Here is a 14,641-nt window from a genome sequence, read left to right as displayed (position 1 = left end):
GAACGTCTCCGCCGTTGCCTGCGGGGTACTAGGAGCCGGGGTGCAGCCTCGGGGAGCCACGGCACTCCTTTCTGTTTGCTTCTAGGGAGAACATAAAAGAGACAGCCAGGCTCCGCTTGAGGGAGTTCGATGTTGGAGACAGATTCTCCCGCTTGCCGCTGCCCAAGGCCTCCGTCCTCCTGCCGCTGATGGTGCGGGCGGGGAAGCTGCACTTGCTGCTCACTGTCCGGTCGATGCAGGTAGGCGGGCCGGGCCGGCGTCCGCGCACGGGGCCGAGCTCTGAGGGACACGAGTGACGCATGGGCGGGGTCGCGCAGAGGGAAGACTCGGTCGTGGGCTCAAGTCTCCGCCTTCCCGCCCGTCCCGGGGCGCTTTCCACGCCGCAGGCCGGGCCGAAGGGTACCAGCAGGTGTTTTCGCTGCCGATGACGCTGGTATTTAGGTGCCAGAAAAACGCTGGGTACCCAGAAACCTGTGACGGTGAAAGATGGCTTCCGGATCAGAAAAGGAAATTTTGATTGTTTATTACGACTTAAATAAGAGAACTGACAGTGCAGTGCAGCTTTTATTAATGTGATTTTCCAATCGGCATGGAGTATTACTCTTCTCTCCCTTCCTTATCGGAAAGGAAAGGCAGCAACCCGAGTCTGCCACAACCTTCCTGCCAGCGTTTTGTTTTCTTTTACAACTCTTGTTTTACACCCCACCCCAGATAACTATTCAGAGATTATTTACTTGTCTGTTTTTTGTGTTGCTGAAAAATGGAAGTTTTTTGGGGTCTTGTGTAGAAGTTTTAAGACCCTAGTAATTACATTTGCTTAGATGATAAACTGATTCTAAATGGGCTTTTTTGCCATCTTTGATGCGCAAGCCTATTACTATAACGTACCTGGAAGTACGTTATTTAAACGTGTATTTTAGAAGTTCATGCTCTTACCTTGAGTATTTTGGTATCAGTATTCAAGTTGTCTGTCTAGATTCAACTGTCAGTCCCTTACACAAACAATACAATGAAGAGTGTAAATTTTGAAGTATTAAAGCAGAATGCATAGTATGAATTACACAATTCTGTACAAGTGATATATGTATTTCCGATAGTGAGGGTTTATGGATTAGTTGGGTATAGGCCCAACTTTTTCTTGTGTAGCTCTTGATAAGGCACATATCTTCTGATGTGCAGAAACCTCTTAACCACCATTTCCAGCTTCTTTGACAGAAAAGATAAATCAAATACAAAGTGATTCTACAATATGAGCAAGTGTATGTGTTGATCCAAGAAGTGTGAAACTTTTTACATTTAACAGTAGTACTCCTTTAAATTCTAGCTGAGAAGATCACCAGGGGAAGTGTGTTTTCCAGGAGGTAAAAGTGAAGCAATTGATAAAAATGAAATTGATACTGCTCTCCGAGAAGCTAAAGAAGAAGTGGGTCTCCAGCCAGAGAAGGTGGAAGTCATCTGTAGGCTTGTGCCTGGAATTGATAAAGTAAGCAATAAACTGAGTAAGTCAGCATATCATTAGAAAATAAGATTGGGTTATTTTCTTTTGTAAGGTTGATAATGACCTTTTCAAACTGTAACTGTAAATAACTGCCACTTCTTAAAGCACCCAGCCTGTGTTGCCAGCAGAGAGAAGGGAGGAGATTCTTGCTCTGTATTTGGTGTTTGTGAGACCATGTTTGGTGTACCATGTCCAGTTAGGGACACACTGGAGTACCTGAAAGGCAGTGCTAAGCTGGCAAGAGTTTAGCGGAGAGCCACGAAGATAGTAAGGGGGCTGGAGCCTGTGGATTGTGAGGAGAGGCTGAGAGAAGTGAGTTTGCTCAGCCTCAAGAAGAGAAAGTTAGCAGGGGATCTAGTTGCTCTCTTCACATACCTCCAGGGCGGTTATAGAGAAGATGATACCACTCTTTTTGAGGCAATGGACACAAGCAGCAGTGAAGGAAATTTTGATGAGATGCAAGGAAAATACTCTTTACCATGAGGTTAGCCAAACACTGGAACAGATTTTCCTGACAGGCTGAATAATCTCCATCTTTGGAGACACGCAGAACTCCTCCCAGATAAGTCCCTCAGCAGCCTGATCTAATGTCAAAAGTTTTCTCTTTCATTATCCTACTGAAAACAGGGTTAATTCAGGCAGAATTCAGGGAGTGCTGGAGGTTATGTGGGCTGTGATTCTGCATGGAACTCTAGCAAAGAGACTTCTCTTTTTAGGTGTTTTTGGAGTGTAAGTCACTGTTTGTAAATTGGCAGGCTGTCAGTTTCACTAACAATATTCAGTGTTACATAGGATCAGTTTTCCCATAGTACAGAGGGGTTACTGTTTCAAAAGACTTTATTTTTGTTTTTCAGGTTTCTCTTTATCAATATGCCTACTGTTTGTTTTTGTATCTGTTAGCCACTTACTGTTGGCAACATCCTCCCTCCGTTAAAAAACAAAAGAACTACTTTTAAAATGTTATTGCAAAATGCTTTATTTAACTTCTTATTTTTTTTCCCTACAGATAACATTAAAACCACATAGCTCAGAAGCTATATGTAAAAAGGATCGATTTAGTTTTTATAACTCTTTGGTGATTTTCAGCAAATTGCCTCAGTCAATAGAAAAGATCGTGTGGTTTTGGACCACAGACGTTGTACCTGTTGGGTTCTACTTTGTCTTCTCTGTACATTCCAAGTGATTCTGACTTGGATGGAGTCTCTCCAGACTTGGATCGAATAGCACCAATGTTGAGTTTTGCTCTTCAGTAGAAAGCAAAGAGCTTTCTACTAAACACTGATGCTTTGTTGGTACGAATAAATAGAATTAGCAACACATCTTAAAGAATTTTGGTGTCCTCTTTATGCATGCTAACCCTATGGAAGAAGGGATTATATTTAAAATAAAAATGTCCATAAATGAGCAGTTCCAAAAAGTGTATATATTTTATAGCTAAATATACTTTTGTCCTATTTCTGTATCTATAGGAAGATATTTGTATATCCTAGGAAAATTCCTGTATCCTATCAAAATAGATACAGAGATATGATAAAGCATAGGTGATGTGGAAAATATTAATTAAAATCAGAACTCGCCAAAGTAAATAAGGAAGACTTGTGAGAGAGCATGCATGTGTTTTATTTCTGGAGCATTTGACAAAGCTTTTTAGCTGCTCTATGATTATACACGTGGAACTGAGTATTAGTAAAATCATGTTTAACAAATACTAAAAGAAAATTGAAAATGGATTAAAATATATTTAAAATCAAATATAAATATCTTGCCGTTAGAGGGACTAAATTGCATTACAGTTAAGAGTATTTCCTAGGTTTCTTGTACTCATTTTGTAACATCTGAAATGTTTTTTAAATAAAGGACATTCTTTTACTTGGTTAAAACCTATTGTTTGGGGGGTTTGTTTGTTTGTTTTCCTTTTAGATGAATCACTTGGTAACACCAGTTGTAGGATTTATAGACGATACATTCCGGGCCACTCCTAATCCAGATGAAGTGAGCCATGTTTTTGTCGTGCCATTGGAGTACTTTGTCAAGCCCTTAAATTACAAGACCTTGCCTTATAAAACCTCATCCGGTTACTTAAGTCGGATGCACTGCTTTACATATGATGACCATGAACATAAAATGTCATTCAAGATATGGGGACTTACTGCTCACTTTGCTCTATTTCTTGCTCTTGTAATTTTTGGAAAGAGACCTACCTTTGAAATCGATTACGATCTTGACAACTTAATTTCATCCTCTGAGAATAACTTCATGAATTTATATGCATCCTTATATGAAAGAAAGAAGAGTAACCTATGACAAACTGGTCTGGCAATTAATTTATATTGAAGGAGGAAAAAGGTTTTTGTTTATTCCCTTTGTTCCTATTTGTTTGAATTTCACTCTTGAATTTCTTCAGAATTGGGAACTGAATAAAATTTATTTTTAAATAATATTTTAAAGTTGACAAGCCCTAACTAGATTAATGTAATTTTTAATGTTAGGGTTGCCAAAAGCACATGGTATTTTTGATGGACTTTGTTTTGGAAGATCTGTTGCAGTTTCTGCCTTTTGTTTTGTGTGATTTAAGACACTTTCTGTGGTTTGCCTTCTGTATAATGAGATAATACTATTTTACCTAACTTTTGTCTGTTTGAATTAGAATATGAAAAATTTTGGGGGTCGGTCTGTCTCTTGCTGTGTGGCATACTACATATGGACAACATAACATGTACAGTCTTGTGTGGTATCTTTAAGCACTTATGAAATGCACAATAAAAATACAAAAGGTGGCAAGTGCTTTCACAGTCTTGTTTTGTTTTGGTTGGGCTTGTGGGGGGAAGAGGGAGCTTTATTGTGTTTTACTACTCTTGCTTCAATTTAACATTTCTCACAAGGAAGTTCTGTAGGGTACAGAAAACTTAGTATACCGGCAACAAACGGTACTGAACTTTGCTCCTCAGCATCTTTTTAGCATCATTCACTCAGCTCCTAGAGGGAGTCATCTTAAGGAAAGAAAAGTGGATTTGAGTATTCATGAGAACTAAAATGCTTATCTATATTTGAGCCTTCACCAGTCACCCTGGCAATGTCAGATACGTGGTGTTCTTTGTGCTGCGAATCTTGTTTCCACCTTGCTGGTGAACTAGAAGCTTATTCATAGTGGCCGTGATCCAATTGCCAAATGCATAAGTTTTTAAAAGCACAATCAACTTAGGCTGGATTTGAGATGTAGTTGGAAGTAGGCAAGTTACCCGTCCTTAAACATCTGATCTCCAAGTAACAAGTGTGAGTTGAAAGCATTCAGTGTCTCAGAATCACGTGCCCTAGTGCTCATCTAGTGCTAGTCTTGAATTAAAATGAAGAAAAACACTCAGTTGGTCTTCTGAGTGTTTGCACTTTGTGCTTCCCCCCCTCCCATTCACTAACACATGTGTGATAAAAAAGTTGCTGGCAATTCCTATGAACTGTTCTGTAATTGAGCAGAAGTCAGATTTTTACATTAACAGCTTTTGTAGTATACTTGAAGTTGGCTGTGATTTTAGCAAAATGTATCCTTTTTACAAATAAATGTTTCCCAAGTATGGCTTGACTAGTTAATTATGATTTTCTAGGAAACCCAATTCTGAGATTTTTTTTTTTTTTAGCTTCTATAATTGCATCCATAACATTCTTTGGCTGCTGGGCTAAAAGAGGGGGACAGTAGCAATGAGCTTGTGTTTGATTGGTAACTGCAGCACGACCTTTTACAAAAGAAGAGAAAGATGGTGAAGTTGCACTCAGCTGATGGAAGTGTACCAAAACAAATCAAGGCTAAAAATAACTGCAAATCTTGCAGAGCACTGAGTTTCCCTTTGCCTCCTCTCCCTGCTACAACTATGCAATACTTATTAGGAGCAATTCAGTGGTAGGTATTCTACTACAGTATTCTGCCTGCAATATTCTTTACGCTGGGGCATTAAATAAGTACAAGATTGGCAGAATACCCATCTTCCCTCCATTCCCCCCACCTCAAATACATTATAATCTAAACCTGATCAGAGCATTCTAGTTAACCATTTATTTGGGCTGGCTAGGACAGGATTACTCCACAGCTCCTTGTTTTTTATTTCCCATTGTGATTACTGTTTGTGAGGCAGCATGGTAAAATTGACTTCTGTTCCACTTCTTCCACTAAAGTTGCCGCATCCTTTTCTGAAAACTGCCAATTGTTCCTACACTTGTATTTACTGCGTTCTGTATTTGAACAGTTGACTATTCCTACCAAATGTTGCACTTCGCATTTATCCTTATTGAATTACATCCTGATTTATTAAAAAAAAATTGTAATTATCTACTACTGTGTTTTTCAGACGTTTCCATTTTGCTGTTATCTTCAAGTTTAATGAGTATATTTTCTGTTTCATTTACAACTTAGACTAACCAGACTTACAACAGGCCTCTGCAGAATCCCAGCTGGTAATTGCCACTTTGACTATGAGCTACTAACACAGCTGGTTAGAAAACTGCACACAGTAGTAACATACTACTATTAGTTTCACATAGACCAACCCTTCTCAGGTTACACACAGGAACATTAGGCAGGACTACATCCAAAACTTGAGGATTTATAGTTCTGCCTCCACACCAAGCCTGTTGCCTGCCCCACAGAGGAAGTAAACACATTTGCCAAAAACAATTCCTAGGAAAAAAGACAACAGTTGCTACATATGTCCTTGTTAATTAAAGTACTTACGTAAAGGTTATTTGTTCTGATATCTTCCCAGGAATTGGAATGATTTGTATAAGTTCTTCAGTTCTTTCACAGGGCACTGGTTGCCTTTTCCCAGCCTCTGTTAGGGAAGAAGATAAAAGTTCCCTAAATTTCAAAGGTAATTGCTAATTATGTTGAGATTGGTTTTTCAGAGAATGGCTGTTGCATTGGGACATTTCGAAAGATTTGGCCAGTTTGAACATTTTAGCATATCTAAATACTATCAAACCTTTCATATTCCTACATTAGCTCTTTCTGTGTCTGTGTTAATTATATGTGATATCAGTTGACTTTTCAAGTTAAAAGAAAAAAAGGCGCTTTTTTTTTTTTTTTTGCTAGAATGAAATCCTTGGAGAAGTAGTAGCCACATTCATGAAGAACAGCTTTATTTTTCATTATTAAACACTCGTGAAATTGTTAAAACATTTTTAAAAGCTTAACTTTAAACTCTTCATCATATTATTCATATCCTCAGAGGTTTATCTCAATGCTAATGTATGCAGGAAAAGTAACTAATTAAAATAAGAACATTGTTAATTAAAATAGAGCAAAGCAGTTAGACCTTTGATTAGTAAACAAAACAGGTACCAAGAGACAGATAACTTCCCATCCTCCTCTGTTCCCAGCAGACTTTTTTTCTTTTTCATCTCACAACCAGAGCTGGCACAGAAATTGTACAAATTCAAACTTTAGTTTGTTTTTATTTCTCTTTTTTAAAACATTATTGTGTGGAACTGTAAGGATGTAAACAAGTTATAGGTGTTGCTCCTTTTAGCAAATGCAAATCATGTTGATTTTTTAATCAAATCAACCATTTGAACTAGTTGAAAAACAAAACTTACAGAGGTCCAACCAAAAATCCTTGAGTGATTTGCAGTAAAACCACTGAGGCTTCATGCTTCACAATACACATCCTACATAATTTTACTGACATTAGTTTTGAAATTTGGGAAGTAATTTCTAAAGTCAAAAAGACTCACTCTTTATTTAGATATCCACTGGGATCTGAGTGCCCCGAAAGCTCCTTTGAGCACAAAAAGAATAGAAGAAAATTTAAGTGCTTGTTGCTAAAACTGCAATTCTGCAAGTCCCACATTTACTAATTGGAAATTGTTTCCTTGGGCAATCTTTGGATAAAATTCTTCCACAGTCCTTGAGGCAGAAACTGGAACATGACTCCCTCCAACCTAGGCAGCCCTCCTAACCAATCCATGTCATGTTCGTAGTCTCCTTCCTACCTTCAAGAGGTAAGTAGTGGAGAGTGCCCTGAGCAGAGTATCATGAAGTCTGGCGATACAGGCATTTTTCAGGATGCTGCCTCTGAAGTATGAGAGCTGGAAGTGTGTAACCCTCAATCCTCCTGGATAAGTGCCCTACGTAGTTAAATAGTGTATTAAAGGGCAGTTGCAGCTGCTCTGCACCTCATGTTTTTAAAGGAGAGTGTGACCGTGCCTAGTTTGTGTGAGATCAAACTCCTGAGAACGTGGATCCTCCAGGAAGAGGAAACTTTCCCTGGGCCTGGGGCTGCAGGGAAGCTGTGTAAACTTAAAAGAGAAACGATCTAGCAAAGGTGCTGTTCTGAGAATTTCCTCTTGGAAAATGCTGTATTCTGTCTTGAAACTGGTTCCCAGCCAAGGGCAATTAGCTCTCCCTTTTATTGTATTCAAAAGTTTGAGCACCTAAAAAAGGCGCTGGTTTTTGTTCAACGGGCCAGGTGCTTTGCAGTTTGACAGCTGCAGTGTTACAGTGCCTCAGTCCCTTTCCAGATCTGCCTTTTAAGTCCCGTAACAAAGCGCTTTTCAAGGGCTGGGTGTTCTCTCTTACTAGTCCGGTGTTATACCTGAATATTCTTAAAATAGATTTGTACCTACTTCTATTTTGAACGTGGTGATTTTAAAGGACTCCTTTACTTTGGATTGATTGTGAATGGATTTGTGCCTTGTTTGTTTTAAGTATGGTATGTTAACATAGTTTCCAATCTGAAAAGGTATTTTATACATACATATTTACTCTTTGCACTTCTTCTTACAAACAAATCACCAAGGCAATTGCTCAGTTGAAAAAAATGTGTTAAAAATACATTCCAGATTACATTCTCTAGCTATGGGATAAGTAATGCTAGCATGACAGTAAAATGAGTGCAAAGGCTTGTATCAGAACAAGAAAATTACGGATATGATATGAAATTAACTAAAAATAAGTGGCATACAGTTTAATGTGAGTTGTTAGTCATTCTTTTAGTTAATGGGCAGTGATTCAGCATTTAACATTTCTATAGTTTTGAGTGCTCAAATAATCAGGGTTTTGGTATTTAATGTTTATGTGAACATTTCAGATTTATATATATTTGATATGTAAATTGGTATTTAACAATTATAACCAGAGAAAAAAATAATGAAAATTACTTTGAAAAGGATATAGTATATATACTAGTTTACAGCACTTCTGTGTGGGGAAAAAACATAAAAAGGGTCATTAGGTAATGCCTCTGTCCCTCTAACCTTACCTCTTCCCAAAATGTAATCTAAAAGTAAGGGAGACACAAAAAGGCTTCGTAGTTGTTTCTGATTCCTTGCAGAAGCTATAATTCTGTAGTTGGAATGCTCACTTAGTGTATGGGATTCTGAGTTTCAACATAAATTTCTTTATGTTGCAATGAAAATTACTTTTAAAAGGATATAGTAGATATACTAGTTTACAGCACTTCTGTGTGGGGAAAAAACAAAATGTTAATTTCATTTCAAGCTCAGTGTATGCTGCTCAGATAAAATGCATGTCACTTTTGCATAGCTAGAGTTCGTGAGGGATTAAGGCAGTTATAGTTAGATGAGAATGTAAATATTCAAGAAAGGAGATTATTTATATTCAGCCTATGCCTAAATCACATACATAAAATACAAAATGTGGAGATGTTTTTGTCTTTCAAGAAAGATCTCATGTGAGTGCTTACATGTCAATACATATGTGATGTACCTACAGTGATTCTTTTTTTTAATAGGTTGCCATAGCAATGCAGTTTTCACAACAGTAAATGTTAAACCCTCTCCAGTTAAAAAAAAAATAGTTATAGTAAAAAGGGTCATTAGGAAATCCCTTTGTCCCTTTAACCTTATCTCTCCCCAAAATGTAATCTAAAAATAAGGAAGACAGAAAAAGGAATCGCACTTGTTTCTGATTCTTTGCAGAAGCTATAATTCTGTAGTCCAAATGCTCAGTTGGTGTATGGGATTCTGAGTTTCAAGATAAATTTCTTTATGCTTTTATGATGTTAATTAAATCTGCTATACTGTATGGTTGCCTGTTACTTAGTACTTCAGATTTAGGGTAGGTTTTGTTTGTTTTTCAAGATGAAAAGTTCGTGTGCTAGGAAGGAAAGCATCCAAATAATAATGAAAAATTAATGCAGAATAATCATCCTGTTTGCCATAATCTGCTGCAGGGGAGAGATTGTTCACTGGCTAGCAACAGACTCATTATTTTGGGCACATTTACCTCTTCTCATCCTGAATTCTGTAATCCTTTAGACTGTCCAGTCATGACCATTTATTGATCTATGTCTGTCTTGATCTCCACTCTGTTATAAAGTATGTTTGGACATGTATTAAAGATATGCCCCTACAATTCATCCTGCAGCTGCTGTAGTGCTTGACCGCTAGCACAGCTGCTTTCGAATACTTGCATAGCTGTTCTTAATGAAGTGCTGGCATCCCCTTTTATGCCTATAGTAAATCCATGACTACTGGCAACAAACAGGAATTCTTCTTCAGGGGAAAGTTAATTTGTCTTTGAGCCCTGTGGCAGATCATAATGCTCCTACACAGCCTCGGTAAGAGTCAGGTAGCCAGTTGTTGAAATGAATATGAGTAATTCCAGGCAAACAGCTCTGTATATGTTTGAAGGATTAAGGACATAGTGATGTAAATCTGTATTCAGATGGATTTGTATATAGAAAAAACCACCTGTAGAAAAGGGATTGACAAACAGGACATGTAAATAGTGTTTTTTTTATTTTCTATTTTAGAGAAAATGAATGAAACTATTTTATTTTTCTAATAATTTAATTGCTGCAGATCTGTAGTTGGCATAAATCATGGTAATTTCATTGACCTTAACACAGTTGTGCCAAAGCACATGCTCTGAGGCTTTAGTTTATATTGCATACCTGCTTTAACTGAAAATGTTTATTAGCTCAATTATATTTTATCTTGTATCTTTCAATTCATTATTTTATTTTTTAACATTTGCATAACAGGTGCTATCAATGGTTCTACTTAATAAATCAGTACTTTTGAAGAAACCTAAGTTTGTTTAGAATATACTGTTAGTTCTTAAAATATTTGGGTGTAATTCTAAATCTAAGACCAACATCTTTTTAGATCATCTACAGTACTGCTTTGCAGATATTTATGGGAAACAAACTGAATAAAATGGGAGTGCTATAGTTCACTGCCAGGTTTCGTTGCTAAAAATGGAAGTTATACAGAATGCATTATTTGTGGGTTTCAGCTATTAACTGTTAAATTAGAAATGCAGTAACTGATGAATTAACGAAGGTCCACCAATGCTTTAAAAACTGGGAGTACTGTTAACAGAAAGGAAGTTGATGTTAGACACCTGGCATCAAATTGTTCCTTCCTCGAGGAAAAGAAAAAAGATGTGTGCAGTGGATGGAGCATATTCTCTACAGTCATTAGGCTGAAAGGGGCTAAAAGGCAGCTGATCTGACTGAGAGCTTTGGATCTGTGAGAGCCTGTTAACCTGGACAGAGCTCGAGAAGGCTGCAAAAAAAGACTGAGAAAAAAAAGAGATGATTTGGATGTAAGAGCACAAGAGTTCTGTGATTAAGAAACAGTATCTATCTGGCGAGGGGGAATAGCAAGGGGCTGCTCTAGCAGGGGCTATGGTCAGATCTCCCTTCCAATAAGGGGAAACGAACAAAGAATTGGAAAGGTGCCTAACGTCCAGGAATGATGCGCATCTGGAGAAGAAATGGGATGAGCAGCCAGCATCTCAGCACATCGCCACGGGAGGGTGTCCCCTCCCAGGTGCCGCAGAGCAAGCCTGGCTCAGCCTCCGGCCCGCACAGGTAACCCTCGGGTAGCCGCTAGTCAGAACCACCTTAGACGGGCTGCTGCGTTCTGGGGGGCAGCTAGATACAGGTGATCCAGAGAACATGATTTATAGCTATTTAGAATGGGACTACATTCGTGTATCTCCTCAGCATCACCTGACTGACCACACGAAACTTTCTGTTTTGCTCACATTATGACATCCAGAATGACAGGTTTACTAAATAATTCTCCTAGAATTTGTTCTAACATGCTAGAAATAACAATATTCTTCAGGCTGACTGTACATCAATGGCTGCGCAACATGAAGATACGCTGTAAGCCTGGATTCATGCTTTTCCTCAGACTGAATGAATAGCAGATCTCAAATATCCCTAGCCTGCCTTGTTTGCTCTGCCTTACTAGTCCGTTATAAGGCTGTTTAGTGAAGCCATGCAAATTAAAAATTGGTTTTCTTAAGCCCTAGAAGTTATCAAGAAAGAGCGCTCTGCTAGGAAAAATATTTCAAGGAGAAGGAAAAAAATCTCTTTGGTCTGAGAACTGTCTTCCAAATATATTCCTGCCACTTAAAACTATAACACTGATTTTAATTATTAGAATTTGCTGTGGTATTTACTCTAGGTTTGACTAAAAATAACTGATTACCACACTGATTTACATACTACATAAAACATTGCTCTGAATTTAAGAGCATCAGTCAAAGAAGTGCTCCAGTAAAACTTTATTGAGTAGCATTGTTAGTTAAATTCTTCCCAGACAGCCCAGACAGAGGCTGGTATCTAATATTGCTAATATGCCACATTTAGGTACATCCTTGGGTCTTAACTGTCAGTGAGGAAGCTCTTTTGACATCTTCCAAGTTGTGTCTTTTATATCTGAACTGGTTATTCACAGATGTCCAAGCTGAAAAGTTTTGGGTGAGCATTTTTACCTGGTTATGTTGCGAGTGTAACATGAAGAACAAGAAGTGAATTTAGAATTCAGAGACACAAGCGGGGAAGGATGGAGGATGGTGAATAGGAACAAAAAGAGGGGAGAAAAGTTTCTTAGTTGCTTGAACTACTGATCCTATTTATTAATACCTATGTTTGCGTCCAGAGGCCCTGCTTAAGATATAAGCATCATTCTGCTGAACAAAAGCATAGGAAAACTCTCTGCTCTTGAAGCTTGCTTGTCAAGGAACATTAATTTCAGAAAGTGTCTGGCATCAGAGGAGTTCCTCAACTACATCCACAGAGACAGCAATGCAGCTGTGTACATTCTGTTGGCCATTTTGCACTTGGGAACTGTGCAGCCTGCAGCCTGATTTCTGTAAATATTAAATATTTCATTTACTTATTAAACATTAAAGCTTATTAAGCAGGAAAGGCAGATGGTTCACAGTTTTTTGTGGTGGGCAGTCATATGGTTCCTGGAGATGGTATCGCAGAGCTCAGGATATAAAGGCATTTCAGTCACATTTAGGCACTGTGAGTCAGATCTGCAGCTGGCAGAAATTAGTGCAGTTCCACAGATACTGATGATTCGTCTACTGTGTGGGATTGTCCATTAGAAAAGCAGGCATGGTAAATTCTAGCTTTATTCAGTACAAAAAAATGTGCTTTGTTCAAAAACTTCAAGTTTTCCTTGCTTTCAGTGAGACTGATACATAAATAGGATCAGAGCTCTTACTGAATTTGGTAATCCAAATTTTCCCCTGGGTGCCTGTCAGCATGAGTCCTTATACTCTTGGACAGAAGTCAGTGTCTTTCAGCCATCAGGGACTCAGAGTCCTGGGCCACGTTGCAAAGGCAGACAAAGCAGAGGAACACCCAATTCCCTCACAGCAGCCTGGGCAGAAAAACTAAAACTTTCCACAATTTCTTGTCACATTTCTGAAATTCTTCAGAATGATCATAGGTCTTTTATTTCCACTCTATATAATTAAACCTTCTCTGGACTAACTTCCTTCAATTTGGCACTTTCTATTGACCTTCAGGTACATGTGCCTGAGAACAACAGACTCTGAATCCTTAGGCTTCAAGCTTTCACAGTAGTACACAATGGGATGATGCACATAACATATGTCTATTCTCCTAAAGTGAGGGTTGCTGACTTAGTTCAGCCATCATTCTCTGCTTGAATCTGACAGCCCAGAAATGTGATACTGAAATGTTATCTTTTGAGAATACACTATTTAAGCTTTATGTGGGATTTTGGGGATGACTGTTGTTGCGGTTTTGAGGAGGGAGTTTGCAGTTACTCTCTATCTATGTGGTTTTAAAGCAGCAAATATAAAGGTAGGATTATTTCCTTTTTCTAATTTTTAAAAAATTACAATTGAAGTAATGCCAGGTAAACTCAAATAGAGCCAGACTGTCTAAAACTTCACTAGTTGAATCACTAGGGACTTGAGAGAAAAAAAAAAAATATTAAAAAAAACACAGTGTTTAATTTTAGGCATGAACTTGTATCCCATTAGGAAAACAACAAAGCCAAGAAGGACAAAAGTAAGTGGCTTAAATGCTTTCCTGAATGAGATCCTATATTATATTCTTGAAAATACCCTGTTTTGAAAATATCAGATGCAATATTGGATAAAATTCACCCCAGTGTAAACTGTTCTGCACAGAATAATGCAAACCAGACAAGGGCCACTTAAGTCTCTTCTTAAAATTCAAATGTGGTTTCACTGAGCATTTCCCTGGGCTAAATAGGACTTTGCCATAGATCTGATGCTTCTTTCAGGATGAAAAATCAGTCTGGGCACTACCAGTATGTGACAGGGATGAACATGATGATAGTGCTAAGAGTTAAAGTCTATCAGTGCTCTGTTAAGACTATGGCATGTACCTTTGTGCTTTGTTTTGTTATTTCTCATCCATGTTCCTTCTGGTTTATGCCTTACTTACCTGGGCGCTATTTATTGCTATTGTTAAGTCTCTCACAATATTTTGTGACAGATAAATATACAGCAGGTAAAGGATGTAACAAGAAAATTGATGCTCTCAAACATAAAAAAAAAGCCATTGGTGCTAGATGATTGCAGGTGGATGTTATCTGTTCTTTATATTGCATTTAGGGCCTCAACCTGTAGCAACCTCAACAACTTTCTCATAAGGAACCCTTCTTTTTTATCTATTCTTTTCCTTGGTGCTTTGTGTTTTGAGGGAGGTATTGAAACAGTTATTCCTTTATGAAGCAACATTACATTCCTTTTGTAGTGAAGGTAATTAAAACTTAGTTGTGACCTGACCATTCACTTAGATATGTCAATTATTCCAGAGCCCATAGGTCTTTGGTGTGTGGAGCTATCAGTAACATAAGTTGCTATGCTTCATATTTCTAAAAGAGCAT

At 38.0% G+C, this 14,641-nt stretch overlaps 1 protein-coding gene across 1 annotated transcript; it reads left to right on the top strand.

The window, feature by feature from the left end:
- Positions 1-46: 46 nt before the first annotated feature.
- NUDT7 (nudix (nucleoside diphosphate linked moiety X)-type motif 7) lies at positions 47-3,853 on the top strand (the record flags this gene model as incomplete). Its single annotated transcript, XM_010287067.1, has 3 exons — positions 47-239; positions 1,325-1,483; positions 3,419-3,853. Coding segments are annotated over 3 exons (736 nt in total), but the record flags the coding sequence as incomplete, so codon positions are not given.
- Positions 3,854-14,641: the final 10,788 nt, after the last annotated feature.

This window comes from Phaethon lepturus, unplaced genomic scaffold (genome assembly GCF_000687285.1).
Source record: "Phaethon lepturus isolate BGI_N335 unplaced genomic scaffold, ASM68728v1 scaffold43725, whole genome shotgun sequence".
Lineage (NCBI taxonomy): Eukaryota > Metazoa > Chordata > Aves > Phaethontiformes > Phaethontidae > Phaethon > Phaethon lepturus.
Note: the sequence above shows the minus strand (reverse complement) of the source record. Positions and strands in the feature narration are given on the sequence as shown.